Here is a 27986-nt window from a genome sequence, read left to right as displayed (position 1 = left end):
TCTTAGGTTTGCCTTAGCACTGCTTGGAAAATTACTCCACCCTTTTTCTGTTCTTAGTCTACTGAAAAAGTCGAGAGGCAGCATAGAGTAATGGGGGGCTCAGGATTAGAACACAGTGCTTAGCTTCTCTCTGCTCAGCCATGATGATAAAGTTAGATCTAGCACAGTGTTCGGTACATAGTGAGAGCCCAATAATTGTTAGCTTTGGTATTATAATTCCCTAGAATAGAAAATCATTCTTCTTACAGGGTTCCAGAAAGGATTAATGATGACCCTTCTGCCAGCCAAAGTCAGCAGTTTACTGTCCACTACCCAGCAACATGTTCTCAGATCCACAGAGTCCCCTTGGAGCTATCTCACTATCGCACCTCTCTCTCTCTCACCAACTGCTCCTATAACAAAACACTGAAATCCTCCTTGAACTGTTGTTGCTTAGAGCAGGTAATAGCCAAGAGTTGCCGATTCCCTGCCCAAACTCTCCGGGTAACTCTAATTATCTTAAATGCACTACGGCCACAGGCAGATCAATTTTTCACAATGCTTAACTATTTTTATCAACAGAGTATTATAATTACAGCTAAAGATCATTCACACTAGAGCTCTGAGCCTTAAGAGTAATCTCAGTTGGGGACTAAACGGTCCCAGCGATTTTTTTATAAACTGTGTCTGCTTCCAAAGTTGCATTTCTTATCTTTTATCTCTTCCTTTGTTTCAAGTGTTTAACCACAGACTGGATTCTTTTCATTCAGTGGAGAAGAGAGCCAAGCAACGTACTTTTCCAGGGTTGAGCAGAACACCTGCTCCTCCTAGTATTGGAGCCAGTTTCCATGAACTGATTAGCTGCTGTCATCATTAGTATTCTGGAACAAGGCATTGGTGCAAGCAAACCTGATTTTCTTCTTTGTTAAATCAAACTTTTAATTTTTCTTATCCACTAGAAGGGTATTTGTAACAGGCTTCATCTTCTTTCTTGCTCTTAATGGTTCCTCACATTGCCTCTACCTTTCACGTTCTTCCCCGTTCTATACCTCTCTTCATTCAACAGGTACTGATTGAGCATCTTCTGTGCTTGCGGACACAGTGAAGGATACGACCGGTACAGCCCATGTGTTCTCAAGGCTTAAAATCTCTTAACGTACACAGATGTTACACCACCAGTGACCACTGTGGCTGCTTTAAAAGACATGTACAGGATGATATGGGAGTGTAAAAGAGGGTGCCCAACCAAGTCCAGGGCATCATGGGAGAAATGACAGTTGAGGCTCAGACCCTGAGGTGAAGTCTAAAGAACTCAGAGGCTTTCAGTACATGTTCATCAGTGCATATTGTTTTTTATTTGTTTAGAAGCTCCTACTTCTATTCATGGCACTTTGAATCAAAGGAATGCAACAATGAGACGGGGTACAAATTTTCCTGCTGTTTGGAAACAGCTGGGTGAATGGGAGTGGTGAAGGACCTCTGTGAGGAGAAGGAGCTGGAACAGTGAGTCAGGTCCCTCCTTCATTCTAACGAGGAGGACCACCTACCACTTTAACAGCATCCTGGCACTCCTCCAGCTTTGCTGCATTGTCCAGTGACTGCCCAGAGAGAGTAAGTTCTCTATATGCTTCAAATGCCTCCTGGTCCCTGTGTGGCTCCCCACATCCACATAATGCACCAGGACACCTATAATCTTGAGAAAAGGGGAGAGTGGCTCTAGACATCTAATAGAGTAGTGATAGGGAAGCATTTCACACCCACACTTGTGGAGGAGGGAGCAACTGAACTGGACAAACTGGAGACTCCACTGGGCTAGGCTAAGAGTTAGTGACACTAAAGATTGGTGATATTAAGTAACTTGCACCAGGTCACAGTGCTAATAAGTGGGAGAGGATAGAGTAGACTCTAGACCTTTTCAGAGACTCTGTTCTCTATCACTGTACACCTGTAAGACATTGTCCATGCTCTGCTGAGGTTCATAAGCTCCTGGGAGAAAGAGATACATGCCTGGACTGGGTATAGGAGAGCATGGTCAAGAAAGAGAAAGCATCTGGAGACGGAACAACTGGCCCCACCTGGCCACTTTCAAGGCCAAGGAGCTAAGGAATAATGCTTAGAGAGCTAGATCCCCTGGTAATTCTAATCACTGCCATGGATAGGCTGGAGGGCACAGACTAGCAGTTACCAACAGATATATTCTGCTCTACATGACACAAATATCATCTTATATATCCCTGAAAAATGCTAATGTCCAGATGAGGTAGGGGTGAGGGGCTGAACTGGGAAAACGAAAACTTACACGCTCTCTGATGAGATTCCCCAGTCTCCCTTCCACTGGTCAGCTCCCAGATGCTGACAACCAGGCTTATATTCCCCCAAGCAAGCCTTAGAGTTATTAACATTTTACCCACTCCCTCCCGCCAAACTGGCTGGGTCACCGTTGATTCACTTAACAGCAAAGCCCATTTGTGGGGAAATTTTCAATCAGCATTTTAGTGCCTCACTCTTAATAAGAACTAAGGCCACACATATTTGTGGAGAGCCTTCAACATTAAAAAGAAGGACAAAAACTAACAAGAAATTAATGAGTTATAGTTAACAGCACAGACAGCAAGAAAAAAACATAGTCACTATATTCAGAGAGATCAAAGAAGGTATTGTGTCCTTGGAACAAAAACAAGTTGCTGTAAAAAAGAACTTTTGGAAATTCAAAAGAATAGAGTCAAAATAAACAAATAAATTTAAGGGTAGAAACAAGTTGGAAGAAGAAAATCTTCTGAAAAATTAAACAAAAAGACTTGGACAAATAATATAAGAAAATTTCCTAGGACTGAAGGATACGCATTTCTAAATCAAAAGAGCTTGCAAAACGCCCAGCACGATAAATGAGGAGGACCCACAGTATCAAGGAATTTCAGAACACTAGAGATAGAGAGTACATTCTGAAAGCTTCTGCGATGGAGCTTGGGCAAATCTGGTCACATCAAAGAACCTGGAATTAGAATGGCATCAGACTTTTTAACAATAACACTGGGATTCAAAAGAAAATGGAGCAATGCCTTCACAAATCCGAGGGAAAATGCTTTCCAGTCGAGAATTCTATCCCAGCCAAATGATTATCATATGTAGGAGTAGAAGTAAGGCATTTTTAAGAGCTACAAGGACTGAAGAAACTTTACCTCCCTTTCTTAGAAAACCACTGGAGAAGGTTTGTGTGCAAAATGAGGTGTTAAGTCAGGAAAAGGAAGATATGGGTCTAAGAGAAAGAGGGATGTGACAGAGGAAAATGGTGAGAGGAGTCTTAGGATCCCAGCTGCCCTGCAGGCCTGGAGAGCAATTGTCCAGCCTGGAAAAGGATGACAGGATGCAGGGAGTGAGGTCTCTCCAAAGAGTGATGACATAGGCAGAAACACTGAATATCTAGTAAATAGTAATAATAAGCATTTGAGATATCTGATGAAACACGAGGGGAAAAAATAGTGATGGGCAGAAGGAAAACTAAGCAAATAAAAGGACACGAGGATTTCTTAGTCCAAGGGAAAAATACCATAAAAAGAAACACACAATAGCACACTATTTAACACAGTAGGGAACATAGATAGATCCTTCTAATAATATAATCACTATCTAATTAATCAAAAACTATGAAATAGGAATACAGCTGTGTTGGTAGAATAGGGTGAGGGCAAGAAGGGCTGGTGTAAAAAGCCCATCTACTAAAGGAGTAAATAAGTAAGGTCTGAAATTGAATAAAACCCAGTAATCTCAACTTGCTAATGAGAAATCGAGATGCTAAGAGAGGTGGAAGCTGTTGCCTCTAGGAAGTGGGACTAGGGTTTGGGAGTGGAGGGGGAGTGGTGGGTCAGGGGCCTGGCTTTTTTCTTTGTAAGCTTTTCTTAGTAGTATTTAATGTTTTAAAAGTATGTTCATATATTACTTTGCTATAAAACCAAGTTAATTAGAAATAAAAAGTAAAGTGTTAAAGGGAGCAAGTAATCAGCAGACTTAAGCTCCTGGCACCAGACTCAAGCCTGACCCTATTTCTCTCATTGTTTTTTCCTCTTTGTGCCCACATAAGAAGGTGTGCACATCGGGAAGGCACAGCCACTCGGGGAGGTGGATGGGAGAACTTAGGGAGCAGTCAGTCCCTACTCCTTGGGTCAGGGTCTTTGAGCTTTGTCTGACTCTACTTAGCACGTCTCTGTCTAGAAGGTGAGCCTCAGACACTCTGTGACCTTCAGGACCCATGCCCCACACGTTCAGGGACTGTGGTGGTCTGAGATGTGCAGACACACCTGTGCAGGGGTGCATTCTCGCGTCACAGAATTCTTTCTACAGATGCTCTGAGATGCCATGGCTAGGGTACAAATGATTGCCAGGCTCTTGCTAACAATCACATGGTAAACCCTATTTGAAATTCGTACAGGACTAAGGACATATATTTTTGAGAGGAGGAAACTGATCCCACGAATACCACCGTGATCTTTTCTGGGTGGAATGATTTCCAAATAAATCAAGTAGGTTTGCTGAAAGACAGCTGTCTTTGCCATTCCACCAGGCTAAAGTTTATCCCATGGTGAGCAATTTCCATTTTTACTACAGCCCAGACAGGTGCAAACTGAGCTGCAGAACCGTGCGGCGGGAAGGCCAGTACATGTCCTTGAAGCCTCTGCACAGGGTTCTAGGGACACTCACCCCAGCTCTTGGCTTAGTACCCTTTCCTCCAGAGGTCAAAGGCATCTATGTGAAACCGCATAGTTAGAATTCTACCAAGATCCCATTAGCAGGAAGAAATTATTACCTTAATAAAACTTAATTTTGTAACGTCCCACAAACCGTTAAATATTATGGGTTATCTTCTCTCGTCACAAAAGACAATGAAAACAATATGGGGTGTTGTGTGGGGAGCAATGATACATATTGAAAAATCCAAATGTCATCAAGACTTTATTTACTGCTCACCCACATAATCCCAGCATTATAAAGATGATGAACAATGAATGGAGGAGGAAAAAGCCAACAGACAAAACCGAAGTCTTAAAGCTCCATCCTTGGCCAATAAGTAGTTTGAAAATAGTGTCCGTCAGAAACCATATGTTTTCTGCATGTGTAAGAATACTCTTACACAGGGGGCTTACTTCATAACTGAGATTCTTTTTCATTTAATTCAGTCATATTAGATTATGGGGCTGATTATGATCATATCCACAAATCAGTATTTTAACAGAGTTTCCATGGAAACACTATATGCCCCTGTTTTTTAACTTTTTGGACAAGGCTTTGCCTGTTTAACAACTTGAACAAGTTTGACGAGGACAACATGTTTTGTTTAAGTTACATTAACTGGGGCCAATATTTCCTAATTGCATTACCAGGAGAAACATTCACAGCATTACTCGTACCATGGAAAACCTCCCCTAGTCCAGAGTTCGATTTGCTTTAATCACGGGAGAACAGGAAACATACCAGGATTGTCTTGTCTTATCAAGTTTTAAATGTGTTAACTGGTTTTAAATCTATGAAATAATCTCCCTTATTAAATGACAAAGTTAGTCTTGTTAAGAGGATCGGCATTTATGGCTATATCCATTTATTTCTCAAAATGCAAACATACAGAAACCTTTGGCTCCCTGCTAGAAAGGTGAACTCATTGTGCATAAACATCCTTTTTTGCATAGTTTCAGAAAAATTCCACTCCACCAAAAGCCCCCCCACCAAAATGGTGAAAAAAAAATTAGTATCAAGCACAGAATAAATGCAAAAGTGATGTCCAGGAAATAAGACTTTTCATAAAACAACTTTTTTTTGGTCTTTTTAGGCATTCACACCCACACGACCAGAGACATTTACTTCCAACAGTCCACAATTTGGGAGTAGCCCATAGCAAAGTTTTTGAAAATGCAGCACTATATAAAGACAGGGGGGAAGGGGGCTTTACGGACTGAAGTCAGAGTTCACTCTGACAGTATATAAAACATATGGCCCGAAGCTCTGTGAGATGTCTATGTCTGAAATGCTGGTGGAGCTTAATAAAATATCAGCAAGGAATAGTTTAATTTTATAGCATTAGGCACTGAGGCAGTAATTTGAGTGGGGCGAGCTATATTTTAATACATCAAAGTATACTATACTACAGGGAAACCGAACATATTTTTAAAAGACATACATTCCCCATTCAGAATTACTTCACTCAAAAACCTTCCCTTCTGAAGGAAGATAAGCAGAAAACAGTTGCAGTCTCCCAAGAGCCACCTGTCTTATTTTTTAAACTTTGGACATATCTCAAAAGTTAGCTGATCTGTTTCCAGGCCAACACCTTTTATTGGGGGCAGGGATGAGGTGGGGGGTGCAGTGGAGCTGTGAGGGAGCCTGAAAACCAACGTGGTGAGTGTGTGCTTCTTGCCAGACCACAGAAGTCCAGCTGCCCAGTGGGAGGGCTGGCAGTTCAGCTCCATCTTCTCCATCTTCTGCCCTCTTTTTGAGCTGCTTACCTGCTCAGATCTGAGTCCTGGCATCCTCTCCTCTGTATCATGACCTAGAATTTCTCAGTGTGAAGGGAGTGGCCATTCCACTTCTACTTTCTTCCGGGGTATGCTGTCTTGAGTCTGAATGTTCTAAAGCAAGCGTGGCCAAGGGGCTTCATTAGTGGGGCTGTCCAAACACTTGCCCGGCCAGAGGAGCAGGAGCAGGTCCACGAAATGCCACCCTTCTCCAGCCACCAGTCTACAGATCAAAGAGTGTTCTCTTCTTCCTGCCCAACTAGGAAGAGAGGGTGGGTGTTCGGGGGCAGCTTCTGAACAGGGGAGCAGCCATTACAAATATGTCTGAGATCTGACTGATAGTGCCGTTCTGGAGATGGACCAGATTAGTGCTAACTCTATGCACAAAGTGCCTGCTTTCCTCATCTCTGGCCCCTCAACACTTTCCCCACTCAGTAGCAGACGGACAGCACGTTCTCTTCTCTTGGTGGCCCTTGGGCGCGAGAAGCACTGGGCAATGGAGACCTACAAGGGCAGACGTCTTCCTGAGTAAGGGTGGGTGGATTATTTCTACCAAGTCTGTTTTGTCTCAGCTAAGTTTCTTTTAGGGCCCTTCCTCTGCTTTTCCCCTGATGAAGGGGAAGAGGCTGGGAAGAATAACATGGAATAAAAGGACGTAATCGCTAAATGGCTTTGAAGTCAGGCAGATGTGGGTTCAAGTCCCAGCTCTACTACTTATACTCTGTGATCACGGGCAAGTGACTTAACCTCACTGAGAATCAGTTTTTTCTTCAGTCAGATGTAGAAAATAATAGTTCCATTCCTAGAATAGTGGAGGAGTCACATGATTTTCTCTAGGTAAAGCACCTCTCTCTTGCTGAGTGTTCTATGAGTTTTAGATGTTTGGATTCAGCCCTGAGAATTTAGGGACTTACTGTGTCAGAAGAGCAATTGGATTTCTAGACAGAGGAGGAAATAAACAAAGAATAAACTGTTAATTAACAGCCCCCTGTAACCCCACATGTGATGGAAGTGTGGAGAAAAAAATGGAGAACTAGATTCACAGTTTTCTCTTGGTCCCAGTTTGCTGCCCAACATTCGTTACCCTTTCAGACTGACTTCTGGACCGGGCATTTCCGTTCCTTAAGCCAGTGGGCATGCTCTGCTGGGAAAGCCTCAGTGAGATAACCCAGTGGAGGCTTGAGGCTGACCTGCCACTCCCAGCAAACCCTTGGCATCACAGGGAGCCCTACCTGGGGATCACCCACCTGCCCAAACTGAGAAACGCAAAATGCCTGTGCCATCCCCGACTTTACTGGAATCATATTTCTAGTGCAAACTGTGGGTTTCCTGTGCAAATGCACAGACCACAACTTAACTCCCTCTTTAACATGTCCTAAAATTTTGTTTCTGATTTCTGAAGACCATTTTTAAAAATAAAGAATTAACTTATTTTTACCACTGTAGAAAAATTACCGTGTTCAGGAGGACAAGGAGAAAATACCAAGTTTACATCAAGATGTAGAAGTTAGGGAGCAGGTGGGTTTGATCAGTAGCTTCCTAGGGCATGATTCAAATGCTCCCCTCAGCAAAATGGCCCTTGGCTTTGTATTCCAGACTTAATCAAATTTGCAAATGGCAAGGATCTACTTCAGGAACAGCAACTAGGATTATGTAAGCATGATGCCACCCGTTGTCTGCTGTGGTCTGCCTCGAGCACTGGGCTGGAAAGGATTCTGAGGCTATGTTGGGCTCCACAAGGCTGCTGGCTGGGGCCACCTGGCCCCACAGAGTAGGTAACTGTAGCACGAAAGCACTTATTTGCCACCCCTGGTCTGCTAGGTATTGCATCCGCACTAACATATATATGAACACTCAGGAGGGAAAATTCTGTTCCACCAATGCAGCCTCCTAGAGTAGGCCTGGCTCTTCAACTACACTGCACTCACGTACCTGTGTAGGGAGGATGGCAACTCCATTCTGCTGCCTCTCAGGCATGTGTGGAATGGATTTGCCCACAACCACAAACCATAAGTAAAAGCTCAGGATTTGATAAACGTGTACTGAGATTTCATAACGCTTGCAAAATTGCAATCCTCTCTTCCCCCTCCAAGAAGCGTATGGAGCACAGCAAGATGCATCTCTCTAGTTATGGTGAGATGGTGGAGCTGCCAAAGGACACTGCCTGTGAAGCAACGACACCTCCCAAAGTACATTACAAGGGGCACACTGCAGGGCTCTAAGCCTGTCCCCAACACCAGGCAGCAGCATTTTTGCAGAGGGTGGTGTGTGTGAGACAGAGCTTTTCAATACTAATAATACAGTTATAGTGGAAGACAGAGGTGGGATGCTCAACAACCAGCATCTTCACCTCTTCTCCAGCATGTGCTCACTGGAGGTCTCCCTTCATCCTCTGTGCTGTGGCCACACTAGCCTCCCAGTAGCTCCTAGGGCACTGTGCCATCTCTCTGGCCTCTCAGCCTTCCACGTCATATCTACCTGGAAGGCCCTCATCCCTTCCCTTCTCTGCAGTAAATTCTAGCCCATCCTTCAGATTGTAGCCTAGTTATAACATCCATACGGATGGCCACACCATCCTCCCAAGTCAGATTTCCTGACTATTCTCTTATAGCACCATGTACCTCCTCTTCCTAGCACTTCTCATGGCTATATTTTTTCCAATATTTGTGTAGCTGTCTCCTTGCTAGACTGTAGGGGCCATTTGGATTGTGGGTCCATTTATTTTGCTGTGTCTTATTTTCATGCCCATAATATCCTCCAACACAGAGCTTAACAGATAAGGAGCACTCAAAAGATGCCTCCTTAATAAAGAAAGAATACACAACGAACTCTATAGCAGACTTTCAGAGGAGATGAGATGAGGTAGGGGTCAAGAATGAGAGTCCCTCTAATATATCCTATTTTTATATAAGAGTGTTTTCACCTTCAGGAGAAATTTAAAGCACCAGTAAGTAGAGCAAAGCCAGTCTCTGAGAAGTAAACCCCTCCATTGCCCATTCTCAGGAACGTCTCAGTAGATTTAACCATCTTAGCTCTTTATCACACAGAGCAGCAGCACACAGCTGCATTTCCAAATGCCTTCGTGGTAAGAGCAACTCGGGGCCATGGATAGAAACTTATAAACATCAGCTGTAGCAGGGGAGAGCAGTACACTGAGTTTATTTTCTTCTTGCTGGCCCTCATTAGAATTACAAATGAAATGTTGACAACACATGAAGGAGCCTGCTTGTTGAACACAAATGTTTCCACTCCTATCAACCTTGAAACTCTGATAGTCATGCTTCATGATGAAAGCTAAACAGCCCTGGGGAGATGACTACATGCTTTCTCTAATTACACAAGGATGGCGAACAGGGCCTCCTCTCAACAACGAACCGACTAGAGGAAAGCTTATCGATAGGTAAACCTTTAAAAAGCACAGCACAGGCACATAGTAGGTGGCTCTATATGGGCTTCTTGGATTAAATGAAGGGATGAGAACATAACTACTGCACCAGAATGGGAAGTTGCCCATTATGAACCTGGGTAGAAGCTGCAGTAAAGTCAACGTAGACCTTTATTTTGCTGACAAAAGTCCCATGTGAATGTTACAGTCACATGACACCAACAGCCAACTTGCTTTTGTGTGTGGATTTTGAGGACAAGAAGAGATATGTAGAGCACAAATTCACTTAGATTGCAACTGATTTTAGGCAAATACACATACACACGCATGGTTTATAATCCAAAAAGATGGTGAACTCTGTCACACATGCAAAATGCTCCGTTGCATCTAACACATTTGTTTTTGTTCTAAGCATATTAGTGCAAGTAGATACAGCCTAAGTGCCTAGTTGATACATGTCATACAGACACAATAATAGTGAAGATACTAGCTAATGTATATTGCTATGTGCAAAGGCATTTGTTGCTAAGATTCTTACATAAAAATATTATTTAACCTTCCCTGCAAATCTGCCAGTTAGGTTCCTTTGTACACAGGATGAAATTGAAGATCAGAGAGGTCAAATAACTTATTCAAGGTCACACAGCCTGTAAATGTTGGAGGCTGCATTTGAACCTAGACGGTTTTACTCTGAATTTCATGCTTTTCATGAGGACTAAAATGAAATGGTTGGCCAGATGAAGGCTTAAATAACAAAAAGTGGGGATCTGTAATTACTGGTTACAATGTAAGTCCTGCCTGAGACAATTGTGTTTTCCAGAATATTTTCAAGCTACACGTATCAAAGAGCTAACATAGACCAAACCTTAAAGAAAGAAAGGTAAAACACAGATTCATTATTGCATCACAATATACATACACTAAGCTATAACCTGAAAATATGCAAAACACACTGTCATCTATTCCAGAAACTGGACTATCATGTTATAACTAAAGTACAAAGCAAAGAAAAATTCACCAAGAAGAACTGCACAAAACACTCATTTTATGTGTAACATGAGTAAACAATCAAACATGAACATGAATTTGATTCCAATTTATATTCTTGCGGCAGGGACCAAAGTAGCCAATCAAAAGATCTAAGTAAAACAACGTGTCAGTTTGAGGCCTTGGCCAGGCTCTTTCAGCTGCCATGTTTCTTGATTCTTTTGTTTCTTTCATTAGCTTTATATCAACCAGCATCTGTCTATGTTTATTCCAACAGCCACATGAGCTCACTAATTACCTTTAATCATACTTATCTGAAATGCACCTTTATCTTCGCATACATCCTGTATGAAGGCAAACCAAGTGCTGGAAGGCTGAGGTTGGAAAGACATTGCAATGGGAACTCTGTACTTCCTCTAACCTTGACAGTGCAGAATGAATGGACCAAAAAAAAAGAAAAAAAATGCATCCAGGTTTGCCTCTGCTACCAGCCAAAGGACTTCTGAGACTTGGTTCCCAGAGAGCTGGTCAGTGTCAATGTCCAATGAAGTCATGTGCAGTGTTCTCATGGGTAGCAGTTTCAAGGTGATGAGATGATCAGCACTGACTCTGATACAATAAATAAGGATTGCTAAATAACACCTTACAAACAGGTAAGTTCTTTGAAGGCCAAGAGCCAGCATGCTATGTCTTTTCTAGTTTCCAGAGTGCCTAATTCAGACCTGGGCTCCATGGACAAGTGGATGCTGAAAAGCAGTCTCATACTTTTTGGCCACTATCTTCCTTAGCTTTAGGGAGGTTGGAGGCACATATATCATATCCACTACTCCACTAATTTTATTTCAAATCCACTATTCCACTAATTTTATCAGATATTTCGAGGCCAGATAAACTTTACAGATAGTCATATGAAGTAAATTGAACGACCCTAGGTATCCCTTGAACCTGAATTTTTACCTTATCAAAAAGGCAAGAAAGGAGGAAGAGGTGCAGATATCTTTCCCACCTTCTCACTAGAGAAACCATATGGCAGCCTTGATTCTCCAATGAACGGCTCAAAAGGAAACTGTGTTCTTCTGAATTAGAGCTTTCAGATAATTAAATTTGTAGCTTAATGTCAAAAAGAATGGACTGCATTAAAAAAGACCTTAAGACATAAAATATATAAAACTATAGGTTCCCTGAATATTTTACCTACCACGGGTACTCACAATCCATGTGTCTGTAATAAATATGCTGGAGACCTTGGGCAAGGTACTTAATTTTTCTGTGCCTCAGTTTTGTCATTCATTCAACATTACCATTTGTTTAATGAACCTACTACATGGTATTGTAGAAACTATGGGAGGAAATAAAAGAAACCATCTTAAGCTTATAGACTAGTGAGTTGTTGTCACCTTTAAGTGAAATAATGCAAATAAAGTGTGGAGGCGAGACTGCTAATACTCTCCAACATCTATGACTCCTCTTCTTCCAAGGCACACAGCAAGACTACACTTCCTAGCTTCCCTTGCTGTTAGATATGGTCATGTGATTTCATTCTGTCCAATGGAGAGTAAGCACAGTGATACGTAGCATTTCTAGGCCTGGCCCATGCCCGATTCTCATCTTCTTCCACCATCAGCCAACTGATGCAGAGGGCTCTGAGAACTAAGAGGAGGGTATAGTAACAAGATGGAAGGAGCCTGGGTCTCTGCATGACTACATGGAGCCCAGCCTCCTGTCAACCCAAACTAGACTGTGATAAGAGCAATAAATAAGTCGTTGTTGTGTTACGCCACTGAGATCTGTAGGTTTATTTGTTACAGCAGTTACATTACATTAAAGATCTGTATTTAACTAATACAAATCCTTAGCAAAATCTGGCCCATTGTAAGCACTAAATAAATGATATGATAGCCCTTTTAAAATATATTCCTAGTTCTTTTGCTATATGTTTTATAGGATCAAAGGAAAAAAGAAAGAAACAAGAAGGAAGGAAGGAAGGAAGGAAGGAAGGAAATAATAATGAGGTATTTTAAGTAGCTCTGCAAAAATTCTATACCTGGGTGCCATTTGGTTATCCACAACCCTAGGGAAATTATTTTCCAAACGCTAAATTTCCTCCATAACCAAATGAAATTTCTGGGTGGATCTGTGGTGCCAACGGCCTCCTCCATGCTATCCTGGGCTGCAGCTGTCACTTGGCCTGGCTGCCTCCCCCGCGTCAGATCACCGCAGCACCTGCTCTGGATGGGGGCCCACTGATGGGGATGGGGGAGCACTTTGCCGTGATTTTACCAAAGCATACATTAAAATGGGGAGAAATGCTCCTATGCATGATAAGGTTTGGTCACGTGGAGATCACTTGGCAGAGAAAGACAGATGTCACTTTTGGGGCTAATCCTCATGGAGTGAGAGGAAGTGAACTCTAGGGATGCTATTTTTACACATATAACTCAGCTAGTCACAGAGGGCAAGCCATCTCAAATATTCTAGTAAAGGAAATGCACCTCTACTTGCTACTTAACAAAAGTCAGCTCCTCTTTTGTATTTTTAAAATTACAGATGTGACGCGTTTGTTGTAGCAAGTTGAATATGGAGAGGTATAAACAGAAAAAGTTAATTTTCCTCTGTTTTTCTTAAATTATCCCCACCCCCTGGGTAATCAGTATTAACAGTTTGGTCTCTGTCCTTCTTCACTTAATCTATCTTCAGACAAACAAATGCACATCCTTATGGTTAATCCCTCCACCTTTGACATTTTTTATTTTGCTGAGGAAGAGTCGCCTGGAGCTAACAGCTGTTGCCAATCTTCCTCTTTTTGCTTGAGGAAGATTTGCCCTGAGCTAACATCCATGCCAATCTTCCTCTATTTTGTATGTGGGTCACTGCCACAGCATGGCCACCAACGAGTGGAGTAGGTCTGTGCCCGGGAACTGAACCTGGGCTGCCACAGGGTTGCGAGCCGAACTTAACCACTAGGCCATGGGGCTGGGCCCTTTTTTTGTTTTTGGCAACATAGATAGGATTACACAATATGCATTCCTATTCAAATTGCTTTGTTTAATCTAACTATTATGAATATCCTCCCAAGTGGGAATATTTAGCTCTAATTTATTCTTTTAAAATAGCTGTATAATATTACCTGAGAGAAACAGCTATTACATATTCACCAGATTTCAAGATATCATCAATTTTAAGAGTTAATAATTATTGACTTCTTTTTTTTGGAGGAAGGTGAAATGTTAAATAGACCAATTTATCATAGGAAACATTCTGACTTAAAATGGGCAAAAGCATATAGGAAGATATATACATGTATGAAATATATAGAAGCTAAGAAATTCTTGAAATCTGAGTGTGCTGGCAACCACAATATTACCCCAAGGGAGCGTCTGAAGCAAGTTCCGTGTAGGTAACTGGGCTCTGGACTAGGTCTTGGAACCAGGAGCACCTCACCGTGGAGTCCTCCCCTCTAGGGAGTGGCCTGGCCTGACCTGACATTTGCCATCTCTCCTCTGTTACTCTTGCACGCACAGTTGTCTTGCCACTTCTGGATCTGGCTCACCAAGGGAGAGAGGTAGAGAAGGCGCTGCAGGCATTAGCATGCAGATCACAGACCCTCCCTTTGTTCTCTGGGCTGAGGTCAGATGGAATAAATCAATCAGCCTCCGCATCCAAAGTCCTTCAACGTCCCGCAGCCTTCCACTCCAAGTGTGCACTGCCCATCTTTTAATCATGCGTTAGAGTCAGCAGGAGTAAAATAGAACCAAGGAACCCCTTTGGCCAGTAAGCCCCTGCTCCCAGGAACCCACCAGCTGTGGGGTGTTCTCTGCATGTTCCCAGGTGTGCACAGTTTAGGTGGGAGCAGCCAGTCCAGACTCTGAGATCCAAGAATACACACTGCTAATAGGAGATGCCACTTTTGATCATTGGCTCTCCAATGTTAAGCTGTGCACTTAACATATCACTTGATCCTTCCCATATCCTATGAGGTAGGTATTATCTGCATTCTACAGATGAGGAAGCTGAGGCTCAGAGAGATTCTGAGGATTTCCCAAGACCACGCATCCTTAGGGTGTAAGCAGCAGGAAAGTGTGCCTCCTCACTTAGCCCACAGCCTGGTTTTCACTGCAGCTGTCTCTGACTGCCTGCAGTTTCCCTGCAGATGTCCTGGCCTCCTACACCCAGCTGTGCTGTCAATGGATTCATCTCTTTCAGGCCTCTGAGTCCATGAGACTTGGGCCCTGCAGGATACAGCTGAACAGCTCTGCTGTAAGAGACACTCAAATTCCTTTTCCGTCCAAGCCCTCCTAAAGTCTGTGAGTACAGAGGCTTTCAAGCCCACTCAAATGTTCTGACCAGAACGACAAGGTTTTAGACATGAGAGGGCCTTAAAGATTCCCCTCCCCAGCCCTCTCATTTTATAGATGAGGAGACAGGGTGCTGGATATGTCCGGCTGGGTGGTGGGAGTTGACAGCAGTGGCTAGAGAATGGGATAGAACAGGGTTTGGAAACTGGCCTGTGGACTGCTCCAGTCCTCCACCTATTTCTGTAAATAAAGTTTTACTGGAGCACAAGCACGCCCATTTGTGTACGGATTGTCTACGGCTGGCTCCGCACTGCATCATCAAAGTTGAGTAGTTGCGACAGAAACTGTACGGCCCTCAACATCTAAAATGTTTACTATCCGGCCCTTTACAAAAAAACGTTTGCTGACCCCTGGGAAAGACAGAGGCACACAGGTTGACAGAAGTTATTGGTAACTTGCTAGTTCTTAGAGTGCCTGTTAGGTTCACAGGTGTTTGTTATATTATGATGCATTAATGACTGAATGCTACATATGGGCAATTGATGGTCATGTCGCATCAAGGAATGATTCTTATTAAATTCTGTGCACCTGAAAATAGGCAGTAGGAAGGCGGGAAGGGAGAGAGGTAGGAAGGAAGAAACCATTTGGCTCTTATTAAGACTTAAATGTCTCTTCATCACCTACACCTGACTTTTCCCCATTGTATCTCCGATGCTCAAAGAATGTTGGAGAGAAGGACAAAAGATGGCAGGCTGAGTAAAGCAGATTTTTCAGGAAGGGGGCAGGATGAGTATACTGGGTTCTGTGAGACTGGAAGGGGCGTGGCCCAAGGAGGAAAGGGATCCCAAAGAGCAGGCCATTAAGGATAATCACAACCTGATTTTTCAACTTCATTCACAAGGGGCCTCTTCCTTTGGTACATCACATGGCATGAGGGGCCAGGCCTCCTGGTCTTTTGTTAGGACCTCCCTCCTGCCTGTCGAGTCAAGGTTGTCTTTTGAAGGCTAGCAGCATAGAAGTCCTGGAAGGCATTCTCATGGTAATTGTGAACATTTCTTAAGGCACTCTGGGCCTTGACATGCATTGCTTTATTTAATCCTGGGAACAATCTTGTGAAGCAAGGACCACCGTTATCCCCATGTTGGAGATGAGGACATGAGGCCCCATTTGGCAAGTTGCTTGCCCAGAGACGTCAAGCTGGTGAATAGGGAAGCTGAATTCAGATCCAGACCCATCTTATTCCAAATCCCACACTCAACTGCTCTAGTATACTGCACGGGAACAGGGATTCCACTTCACGCTGCCTCATGAAAAGCGTGGTTTTTACCTTTATGCATAGTCACCGTGGGCATGCGGAACACTTTGGTGTGTTCAAGGGGCTTTAGGCATTGAAACTCTACCTCAGCAAACGGCAGGGGATTTGCACATTCAAAGAAACGTTCCAGTCCCTGGTGGGAAAGTTCCCAGCAGCTTCAATTAGAGAACAGTCACAGTTCAGTGATGTCTGATGCTCACAGGGGTGGCTTTATTGTTTTATATGTGAAAAATGAGGACAGGGCCAGAACCTCAGCATCAGGGAAATGATGAAAGATTGAGAAGTATTTCCAAAGTCACACGAACCGAAAGGTCAATTCTACGAGGGGGGGTGGGCTGGGAGGGAGAAGTGGGGAGCAAGCCAAGCAGCAGCTGAGAAGTATTTGTGGCACCAGGGAGAAGAGAGCGTGTTGTCCACTAAAGGAAACCATGGCTATGAATTTCAGGGCATCGAGACCCTGTCAACACAGCTAATCCCCACGGATGTTGGCTGAATAAGCCCTCGATGACCAAACAAGTGCACTGTGGAAACCGTGTCAGCCTCCAGCAGGCCAATTTGTCCTCATATTACACACTCCGCTGGCTCTGTTGCTAGACCCCCAGACCGAGGATCCACGGCGAGCAGCCCCCAACCCGACAAGGGTTGACATAGTATGGTTAATAAGTCAACAGAATTCAGAAACCACCATCGGATTAAGAAGGCAGTTTTATTTTGGTGCCCTGGACTTCAAGCAGATTAAATAATCAAAAAGCCTGAGCTATCGGGGTCATGTTTGAATGCTACAGCTGTTCACCAGGGTTTGACAAACATTCTTTCTGCGGCTGGTCGTCTGAATGGGAAAGGCAGGGATGATCTCGGGGAAGCCGACACTTTAAGAAAGAAGAGGGGGCAAAATCAAAAGATCCTCTTATGGAAAACAATCCCAGACAGATGGAGCTCGGGGAAGGACTGTTTAAATAAGTGGTCTCCTAAAAGCCACAACTGTTTTCTGCATTGAAGAAAAGCACAAGCAGGATTCAGAAAAAGTGAATGAAAAGCTGGACTCCGAGTTGGCCATGCCTGCAGTTTATTGATCTGCAAATTAATAAAGGTGGGCTACGAGTTTAACGAGGAAGCCTGTGGAGACTCAGTCATGAAAGGTGAGCCATGATTAATCCCCTTGCACCTTAGAAAAGTTCTCTAAGAGAGGAATGGGATCCCCTCAAAAAGGTGTCTGTGGGAAACCTATTTTCAAGTTGTCCTTCTCAAAAGACCAAACAGATGCAAAAAATGTCTCTGATGGGAGGATTTATCTTTGTGCCATGTTGAGTCAGAGGAAAGGGGCAGGGACAGATGTCCCAGCCATGATCTTTTTTCCTGAGAAAAAGTTGGCATGTCATGGGCCATTTCATAGAATACCCTGTGCTTCAAGTAGGAGTTCATATATCATCCCCTTTGGAGGGGGGTGGAGTGGGATGAAAGCAAGACAGACTGGCTACAATCTCAGAGAGACAAGCCTTTCATTAATAGATTAGTGGATTCTGTGGAAAATTTTCTCTGGGTTAAGATTTGATTTCCTGCGACTAATTAATGCTTGAGACCCACAGCTAAAGTGCACGGTGTCGACTCATCTCTGATGGGAAGACATTTTGGCTTTGAAAAGAATCATTTATTTTTTTTTGCAAAATTAGAAAAAGGAAAATAAGCATTTTGCTCTTGTATATTTTGGGAGAGGGAAGGGGACTGTGATGCTCTGCATCCCCTGAGCTAAACTAAGCTGAGCAGAATCTTCAGAAGGCTCTTCGAACATCTTCCCCATCGCCCTGAAGCCCTGTTCACATCAGGAGAGAATTCAAGGGACAAAGAGGAACAGGCTCCAGTGCATTTAACAACCACACTGAATATTTCCCTAGTTAAGGCCAAAAACAAACAAAGCCTCTTTCAGGAGCTTTTCTTATGAGTAGATAGATAACTGTCTTGAGTTTTAAATATCATTGTGTGGCCTTGTGAATTCCTCTACCAATTTAACAAAATGTCCTGGACAGATGTTTGCCATATTTAGAAATTCAAGTCTCAGGAAAAAAGAAGGGAGTGATAGAGCTACTCTGGAGAATGATCTAGTAGTAGCTAAGAAACTGTACACCCAGCATCCTCCTTCAACCTTCAAGGAGGCTCCTGTTGATTCTAGAGACCCTCTTCCACTTTTCCTCATGGCCAAGGAGCTCTGTGCAAGGATGCTCTTTGGAGCATCATTTGTAATGAAGAGAAACTACAACTCAAATGCTCATGAGTAAGGGAGTGGCTAAATATTAAATTTGGTGTGGTCTCACTGTGGACTACTCTGCAGCAGTTAAAAGGAATGAATTAGCTCTCTCTATATCAATATGGATAGATCAGTTTTGAGTGAATAGACTAAATTGCAGAATTAAACAGGCTGATGATTATATTTCTGTAGGTTTTAAAAAACCACTCTACAAAACAGTATTTTGTGTGTGTGTGTGTGTGTGTGTGTGTGTGTAAAAGTATGTGACAGGCAGTAAAGCACAGCAGGTAAGAACCCTGTCAGACTCTGGAAGCAGACTGCCTGGGTTCAAATCATGACTCTCCAACTTACTATCTGTGTGACCTTGGGCAAGTGATTTAGCTTCTCTGCACCTCAGTTTCCTCACCTTCAAAATGGAGATAATAACAGAACTAGTTTTACAAGGTTGTGCAGATTAAATTAATTAATATAGATAAAGCAGTTAGATTGGTGCCTGGCTCAAAACACATGCTGTATGGTTATTTGCTATTGTTCTTGTTATTAAGTATTGTTTTTAAAAGGCCTAGCAGGATACATCAGTAATGGTGGAGGAGAAGGGGGTTCATATTGAAAATCGTCACATGGGTGCTAATTAAAGGAAGTTCAATTGTGTCAGTAATGCACTTTCTTTGAGTTAAAAGAGAAAAGAGATGAAAGAAATATGACAACCCATGAATGATTGACAGAACTGTGTGACAGGAACATGGATGTTTATTATATTATTCTTAATGCTTTTCTGTATTTTTAAAAGCTCCTGAACAAAAGGGGGAACAATCGTCATTCATGGAATTATTACACCTGCAAAGATGGACATCAACATAGAGGAATGATTTAGACTCACCCTATCCAATATGGTACCCACTAGCAGCACGCGGCTATTTACATTTAAATTAATTAAAATTAAATGCAAATAAAAATTCAGTTTCTTGGCTGCAATAGTCACATTTCAGAGCTCAGTAGCCACATGTAGCTAATGGCTACCATATTGGACAGCAGAAATAGAACATTTCCATCACCAGAGAAAGCTCTATTGGACAGTGCTGATCTGGAGCGTACTTTTCAGAAATGTGAATATCTGAACTCCTTATCACACTATGCTTCTGGCCCTAAATAATTCCATTGCGACCTACATAGAGCATGTGCCCCCAAAAAGATTTTTTCACCCTTCTATTTGATATCCTTAAGTCTTCCGTCTTCTGAGTACTGAGCTACTGAGAGTATCTTTCCCAAGGCTTCTTAGCACAGAGTTTGCAACAGTTATTGACACTGGGGATGTACCCAGTCCAGCTTGACGCTACTACAGATGGTAAATCATAGAACCTCTCTTTCAGGCTGTGGAAGGGGTTAGCTCAGAATCACAATACCTGTGAATTCAAAGGGGAACAAATGCTGGCACCACTGACAAACTAGTTCCTATCCCAATTTCTTTCTGCTTGTTGTAGGTGAACTGCTCCTGCTTTCAAGTGTGATTATCCTGCTCCAGGCGGTATGCGGCTGCCCAGAGAAGTGCCGCTGTCACTCATCTTCAAATTCTGTAGACTGCAGCCAGCAGGGGCTGGCTGAAATCCCTTCTGATTTGCCTCCTCAGACTCAAGCGCTGCACTTACAAGATAACCAGATACACCAGCTTCCTGCTTTTGCATTTAGGTCAGTGCCACAGCTCACGACCTTGAACTTGTGCAACAATTCCCTTTCAAATCTGGCCCCCGGAGCATTCAATGGACTTCAGCACTTGCAGGTCTTAAATCTAACCCAGAACTCCCTGCATTCCCTGGAAAGCAGGTTTTTCCATTCCCTCCCACAGCTGAGGGAGCTCGATTTGTCATCAAACAACATAAGCCACCTTCCCACATCCCTGGGCAAGCCTTGGGAGAACCTAAGCGTATTTGCAGTTCAACAAAACCAGCTTCAGCAGCTTGATCGAGTGCTCCTAGAATCCATGCCCAGTGTGAGGCTTTTACTTCTCAAGGACAACCTCTGGCAATGCAATTGCCGCTTGCTGGGCCTTAAACTCTGGCTGGAGAAATTTATCTATAAAGGTCAGTAACGTCTATTTGGAAACCCCTGGCTGTGTGTTACCAGCCTAGAACAAACCTCACCTGTTCTCTGCATTAGAAGGAACGTTGAGGAGAGTGTGCAAGGGGCTGGTGTAAGTTTTTTCACATTGATGGCATTTCACGGTATGGTAAATGGGACAAGTGAGTCATTAGAGGGTGTTTAAATTCAGGTAAATTCATCTACAAATATGATTCATGGAGATAACTTTCCACTTTTTGATTAACAACAACATTAAATTCTTTATCTGGGAACCGTAGGTCCTTAAGAGAGCGAAATTCAATGGCCGCCTGAATAATCGCTCAACTCTATAAAGTTGCACCAAATTCTAATTTTCAAGTGTGATCAACTGGCGGCATATATCTCTCATTGGGACTTTTTCCCTCTTTATCTGCTTGTACCCATTTGACAGCTATAAATCTTCCCTAAGTTTATCTCCTCTGCTTCAGCAAATACCACTGTTATTGAAATTGTACGCAATAGGGCCCTCTCTCTAAAATTACTTACTTTCTTTCTTTCCCTCCCTTCCCTTCCCTTCTTTCTTTCTTTTATTGAGGTCCCAGTGGTTTACAGCATTATATAAATTTCAAGTGTACAGCATTATATTTCAACTTCTGTACAGGCTGCATCATGTTCACCACCAAAAGTCTAGTTGCCATCTGTCACCATGCAAATGGGCACCTTTACCCCTTTCGCTTTCCCCTCAACGCCCCTTCCCCTGTGGTAACCACCAATCTGTTCTCCATATCTATGTGTTTGTTTATGGTTATTGTTTATCTTCCACATATGAGCGAAATCATATAGTCTTTGGCTTTCTCTATCTGACTTACTTCGCTTAGCATAATGCCCTCAAGGTCCCTACCCTAAAGTTACTATTTCTTTAACCAGATGTTAAAAGTAAAACAAGATATCCTACAATATTAAAGACAAGGGGCTCTGGAAATCACCCAGGGGTCAGCAAACTACAGCTGGAGGGTCAAATCCAGCCCACCTCCTGTTTTGCCAAATAAAGTTTTATTGGAACACATTCATGACCATTTATTATGTATTGTCTGTGGCTGCTTTGCACTATAAGGGTGAAGTTGAATAGCTGTGACAGAGACTGCATGGCAAAGCTTAAAATATTTACTATCTGACTCTGTATAGAAAAGTTTGCCAATACCTTCAAACTCAATACTAGCCTGTTATCAGTAGGAAGGCCCAGAGAGGTTCAGTGACTTGCCCAAAATCACAAAGGAGAAGCACAGATGAGGAGAGAATGAATAGCTTCTGGGTCTTGACCCTATATTCTTTCCTCTACATCACAGCGCTTCTTTCCTCCTAACTTTCAAGCATCATTCATTCATTCATTCATTCCTATACTTAAGTGCTTATGTGCCAGGCACTTTTCTAGGCACTGAGAAAAGGTCAGTGAACACGAAAATCTCTACCATCATGGAGGTTACATTCTGACAGCAGAAAGAGATGTCAAATGGCTAACAAATATCCATATTCAGAGAGCAGTTAGTGCTAGGGAAACAATGAGGCAGGGTGAGGGGAGAGAGAGTGATGAGATGGGATTCCAGTTTAGATGGGAAGGACAGGGAAGGCCTCCCCAAGGAGGTGACATGGGTGAGCAGAACCTGAACAATGAGGAGGAATGAGCCGTGAGACCATTGCGGGAAATGACAGCAAGTGCAAAGGGCCTGAAAGGGGAGTAGCTTGGCTTGACTGAGGGACAAAAGAGTGGCTAGAACAGAAGGGAGTGAGAGAGACAAGATAATGCAACACACGGCCTCAGGGGCCGGGTCATGTAGGACCGTGCAGAGCAGGCTGAGATGTTTGGATTTTATTTTAGGTGAGATGGAAATCTCTTAAAGAATCTTAGTCAGGGGAGCAATATGATCTGATTACATTTTTAAAGGTCACTCTGGTGACTCTAAGGGGAGCAGACGAAAGGCTGCAAAAGAAGAAGTGGGAGGATGAGGGAGAAAGTGATTTTAGTCTTCCAGGGAAGGGACGATGGTGGCCCAAAGCAGGGTGGTGAGAAGTGATCAACTTTGGGAGATATTTGGAATATTAAATTGATAGACGCTGCTAATAGGTTGGAGTGAGAGATGAAGAGAAGAGAGTAATTATGGGAAATGCAATTTTTCTTTGTCCTGCAGGAGAAATCAGATAAACGGTAATGCCAGTAGCTGATAAAGGGCAGACTGGGGAATAGAGGGAGTAGGTGAGTGTGTGTGAGGGTGGTAAATTGAGAGTTCAATTTGGCGCATGTCAAGTTTGAGATGCCCATTACCTATCCACCAACGAGTTGCTGGATATATGTTTGTGCCTATAACTCAGGAAGATATCACAGCTACAGACATGAAGTAGGGAAGCAATAGAGTCCGATGGTTGCAGCAGTTACACAGAAGGAAGCAGGCTAGAGCACAATATGAGTTCAAATATTCAAAATTGAATTAAGAATCCCTTAACAATATAATAGCAAATAGCTTATCATTAACTAGCTAATCTTCAAGTTGACTTACAATACGGGCCATACAATGTGGCAAAATCTTTCTTGTAGGAGGTTGCAAATAAAACTGTTTATATCTAGAGGTGAAGTAGCTTTAGCTATTGTGTCCTGGACTAAATGGTAAGCGTAAGTCAAACCATCACAGAAAGATAGTTTTTATCAAAGAAGAACATTTCTTGACAAAAAAAAATAGTTCCCAGGTCCAGGACACTAGAAGCAACATGGAATAGGATACAGCTCCCTCTGCTCTGCCATAACCTCACTGGTGATCTTTGGGGAAATTAATGCCCCTCACTAGCTCTCAGTGTCGCCAGGTGGAAACTGACTGTGTTAAGCCAAGGAGTTCCTGAGACCTATTCTGGGCCTCAGATTCCACAACGCAGTTACATGCTCCCTCATGGCAGACCTGTCCAGCACAGCACGGACAACAGCCTTTCTCAGGAGGAAGGTAAAATAGATTTGGGATAACAAGCTCTGGGTGTCCCAAAATAACTAGAAAAAAATCCCAAATAGATGCAAATGTAGGAGATGATCTGACTAGTGATGTATTGAATAAAGGCAAAATAAGGGAACAGATATTGGTCAAGACCCTATTTTTAAACACGATACATAAATGAACACAAACAGTAATGGTATTCCTCAGGACAGGCTCATTGATGCAACAACCATCTCAGCGGTACACACAATAAATATCTGCTGCTCACTCATGTTAGAGTCCAAGGGAATTGGGACTAGGGATAGGTTCCATGCAGTCATTCAGGGACTTCCACCTTTTGATGTTGCCAACTTTACCACGTGGTATCTAAGGTCACCACCAAGTGGGAACAAAGTGCATGGAGGATTAAGCAGGGAGTTTTGTGGCCTGGAAGTGCCATCCATTGGTTCCATTGGCCAGAACTCAGTCACAAGGCCCCAACCTGACCACAAAGGGTGGGGAAATTTCATCTTCCTGTGGCTCCAAGAGCCAAGAAACATGCTTTGATGAATACCTAATAATGTCTCCTCCAATAAAACACGCACATAGACTTTGCAATTACTATTCCTTTCTCTCCTTTCATAAGTAACAAATTATCTTTAAACTAATAGATAACTGTATTAAACATTTATTCTGGGCTAGGTGTTGTGCTAAATACTTGACATACTTTATCCAACAGAGTCCTCAGAGCAATCTTGTGAGGTGAATTTCATTATTACCCTCCTTTCCCACTTTCCAGGTGAGCAAGCAGAGGCAAAGAACCGTCAAGTAACTTGCTTTGGGTTGCACAGCTAAGTAATGGTCAGACTCAAAATTTGAATCCAATTTCTTCCAAGACAGTGGTTAAAAGCTACTAGTGGCCAGATGGGGGATAATGAGTGCTTGGCGAGCTGAACCTTCTTGCATTGTCAGCTTCCATGAATCTAGAAGGGAATGGGACCCTCAAGCTCTCATCAGCAGATTTGCCTCCCAGAGTTGTGGCCAAAGAGATGGTGGTTTGAAGGCTGGGAGGTGAATCCTGGCTGAGGACGTAGCTGCAAAGGCGGTCATGGAGCTCTTGATGGCCACGACCCCTGCCTTCCAGCCATGCCCCAGGCTCCAGCTTGTTATTTCCTCAGTTCTGGGTCCTGAGGACACCCCTCTTACCCTAATATTGAACAGCAGAAAGCTTACTGGAGAAAGACAGTGCTTAAGCCTGGAGTGATTGGGTGAACCACCCAGTCTAGGTAAAAGTCAGCTGATGGAATTGCTGGTCCCAGGACAGGCAGCATTTCTTCCCCCGTGGCAGTCTCAGTGCTCTTTGGCTGGGTTAATATTGTTACTTCTCAAAGCCCCACGCTTCATTTCTGTCTCTCTGGCCTTCTGCCTTACATCCAACTTCCAGGCAAAGGCCTGAAATGGTCCATGAGGCAGAGATCCTTAATCACGGCAGAGCCCGACGGTGCCTTTGGCTCATCCAGAGCAGCCACCCCACACCTCTGGCCTCTTGCACATCAGTTCAGGAAAGGAGAAAATTCTTCTGTTACCTTTTTGCTTTAGAGTTGGGGCTCTTGCCTCGGGATCACTGAAGAAGCCAGGAGGGGCCCATGAGACTCTGGCAGTAGGTGAATCAGATGCAAGCAGTGGCAGCAAAAAAGGTGTGAGTTGAATTTTGCCATAGCCACCAACCCTGACGTGACGTGGGCCATGATAACCCTTGCACTGCAAAATGGCACCATCTACTAACAGGGCCACATAGGACTTGGCTTAGAAGGCACCGATGGAATGGATGTGAAGGTCTTCTCAAAACTCTGAAGTGCTATACAAGGGAAGTTTCTAGTAACACTGAAGTGACGACCTCCCATATGTGACTTTCTGGTATAATTTCACAATTCACCTACAGTGTATTAAAAGAATCTCCAATCTAACTTGGCTAAGAGTGGTGCTAGGCTTCACAGCCATCCTGGAGGAGGAATTCATGGCAGCCAGAGGGAACTGAGCCACAGGTCATGGGGGTGGGGTTCTGCCCAGTCAAAAGGCTTTACTGAGGGTCATTGTGTTAACTCTGCTGACCTCAGGATGCTCCAGAGAGGAGGAAGTAGAGAAGCAGAGAGTGTAATGGGAAAAACTGGGACCAAGGGGAAAGGCTGTTTGGGGTGTTGATCTGTCCACTTACCTGGGTGACCTTGGGCAAGAATTACCCATTATAGCAGAGTTATAAGGATTTATCTAACAGTGCTTTGTAAACCGTCAAGTCGGACACAAATATGATGTTTTTACGGCAAAAAATTTAGTCAGAGAAGTTTATTTGCCTGAGGTCAAATAGTAAATCAGTGGTCAAATCTGGCTGGAATGGAATCTGTAAGCCCAGTGCTCTTTCTAGGAAGGAAGTACTAGGCACCAAAATCCCTCCTGAGCAGCAGTAGTCTACATACCTGAGGAAATCAATCACCTCACAGAGAATAGAAACTGGGTCTAATGACCCGTTGGAAAGTTCGGTACTGAAAGTACTAAATGTTTCAAGGCCCGAGGAGACATATTTATTGTACTAAATTCCATGAACTAAACTAATATTACTGTCACATCTTGAGATGCACAAAACAGTCAAAAGACCACTGACCTCCCCATTTGGGATGAAGAGTGTTGGTAAACACATAAGGTCTTTGTAATTAACACATAACATCACAACAAAAGACATTTGTTTTCTTTATTTTGTAGATTTCCAATGGGAATTTGGTACAATAGATTTCTTGTGTGGGGGGATCGCCAGGGGTGTGAGTGGCGGGAATGCTGTCGGCAACAGTGCCCTCAGGTCAGCCTCCACTCCACTGCCCCTTGCTGTCAGCTTGCCTTGTTTCTCTTTCAGCATTTATAAGGTAAAGGTGACTTGGCTTCTAATGAATTCTTGGTCATACATAATTGCCAGTTTAGTATGTGGCATTTTTAACATTTAGCCAATTTAGAAATTCTGAAATCATAAAATATGGTTGTTAAGTTCTTTGACTCCAGGAAAAAAAAAGGTGCTTTATAAATTCCATCTGCCTAGGTTTTTGCACGCTTTGGGAATTCAGTTGTATCAGACTCTGTTATCATTCTTTGCTTTTGTTTTTTAAAGGGGGAATAACGGATGGTGTCATCTGTGCGTCACCAGACACCTGGAAAGGAAAGGACCTCCTGAAAATCCCTCACGAGCTGTACCAGCCTTGCCCTTTTCCTTCTCCAGATCGGGAGTCCTCGATGGTGCAGCAGCCAGGTTCTGCCCACCGGGCCATCCCGAGGCCTCCTGAGAGCCATAGCGCAGAGTGTGAGCTCAAACCCAAGCCGAGGCCAGCCAATCTGCGTCACGCCATGGCCACTGTCATCATCACTGGGATTGTGTGCGGGGTCGTGTGTCTCATGATGTTGGCGGCTGCCATCTACGGCTGCACCTATGCAGCTATTACAGCCAAATACCCTGGGGGACCCTTGGCTCAAACAGATAAGCCTGTGAAGATAGAAGGGAAAGAGCTGTTTGACAGCTCACCAGCCTGAGAGCTTTCATCTCAAATAGCAACAATCATTTTAGGACAGAAGAAAGTGTCTGAGCAGGGCTGATGTGTTCACTGTTACTGCCTCATTTTGCTTTTTCCAAAAGAAAAAAAAAAAGATGTGTCTGTAAAAAAAAAATATTCCTGGAAGAAATTTATGTTGAGATTTTTAAAATACCATAGAAGAAATAGAGATGATACTTGTGCTCTGTGCCTGAGAAGTTATTACAGTTATTCTATGGGAGGGAAAGCCATACACAGAGAAAGGGAAGATACCATCTCCTTCAGGTACTCTTCCCTGCATTAAGTTGCTTTTACAGAGCAACAGAAATTCAAACACAGGTGCCAGTCAGCATTCCTGGGAGCTTTATGGTCCACTGGAAAAATGCCCAATTTTGAGCGCCTGGGAAGAAGCTGGTGCTCTTACCCGAGGGGCACTGAATGCCTCTATAATTCAAGTTCGTGCTGGCTCAGTGATGCTTGTATATGTTATATATTTAATGGGAGCGTCTGTTGGTTGGGAATTTCATAGCTTGCCACAAGAGTCAGATTATATCTAATTTTCTAAATCAGAAAACCATTTGGGGCTTTCTAGGCCACAGAGGAAGAGGAGGGTTCCATGTCTGGATAATGGGACTCAGGCCCAGGGTCTGGGGAAGTTTTCTGATGCGAGGGTAAATAACATATAAACAAACACAAAGAGGATGG

At 43.3% G+C, this 27986-nt stretch overlaps 2 protein-coding genes across 2 annotated transcripts in view; one reads left to right on the top strand and one right to left on the bottom strand.

The window, feature by feature from the left end:
- Positions 1-27986, bottom strand: part of CACNA2D3 (calcium voltage-gated channel auxiliary subunit alpha2delta 3) — an 838936-nt gene that overhangs the window by 103623 nt on the left and 707327 nt on the right. The gene's annotated exons all lie outside the window — the stretch shown is intronic.
- Positions 1439-27315, top strand: LRTM1 (leucine rich repeat transmembrane protein 1). The gene is made up of 3 exons (XM_087431655.1): positions 1439-1482; positions 20153-20781; positions 26867-27315. The coding sequence occupies exons 1-3, from the start codon at positions 1439-1441 to the stop codon at positions 27280-27282; spliced, it is 1089 nt and encodes a 362-aa protein (XP_087287781.1). The 3' UTR covers positions 27283-27315.

The sequence above is a fragment of the Ceratotherium simum genome, chromosome 5, assembly GCF_057802395.1.
Source record: "Ceratotherium simum simum isolate JZ-2026a chromosome 5, ASM5780239v1, whole genome shotgun sequence".
Classification (NCBI taxonomy): Eukaryota; Metazoa; Chordata; class Mammalia; order Perissodactyla; family Rhinocerotidae; genus Ceratotherium; species Ceratotherium simum.
This window is presented reverse-complemented; position numbering and strand designations above follow the sequence as displayed.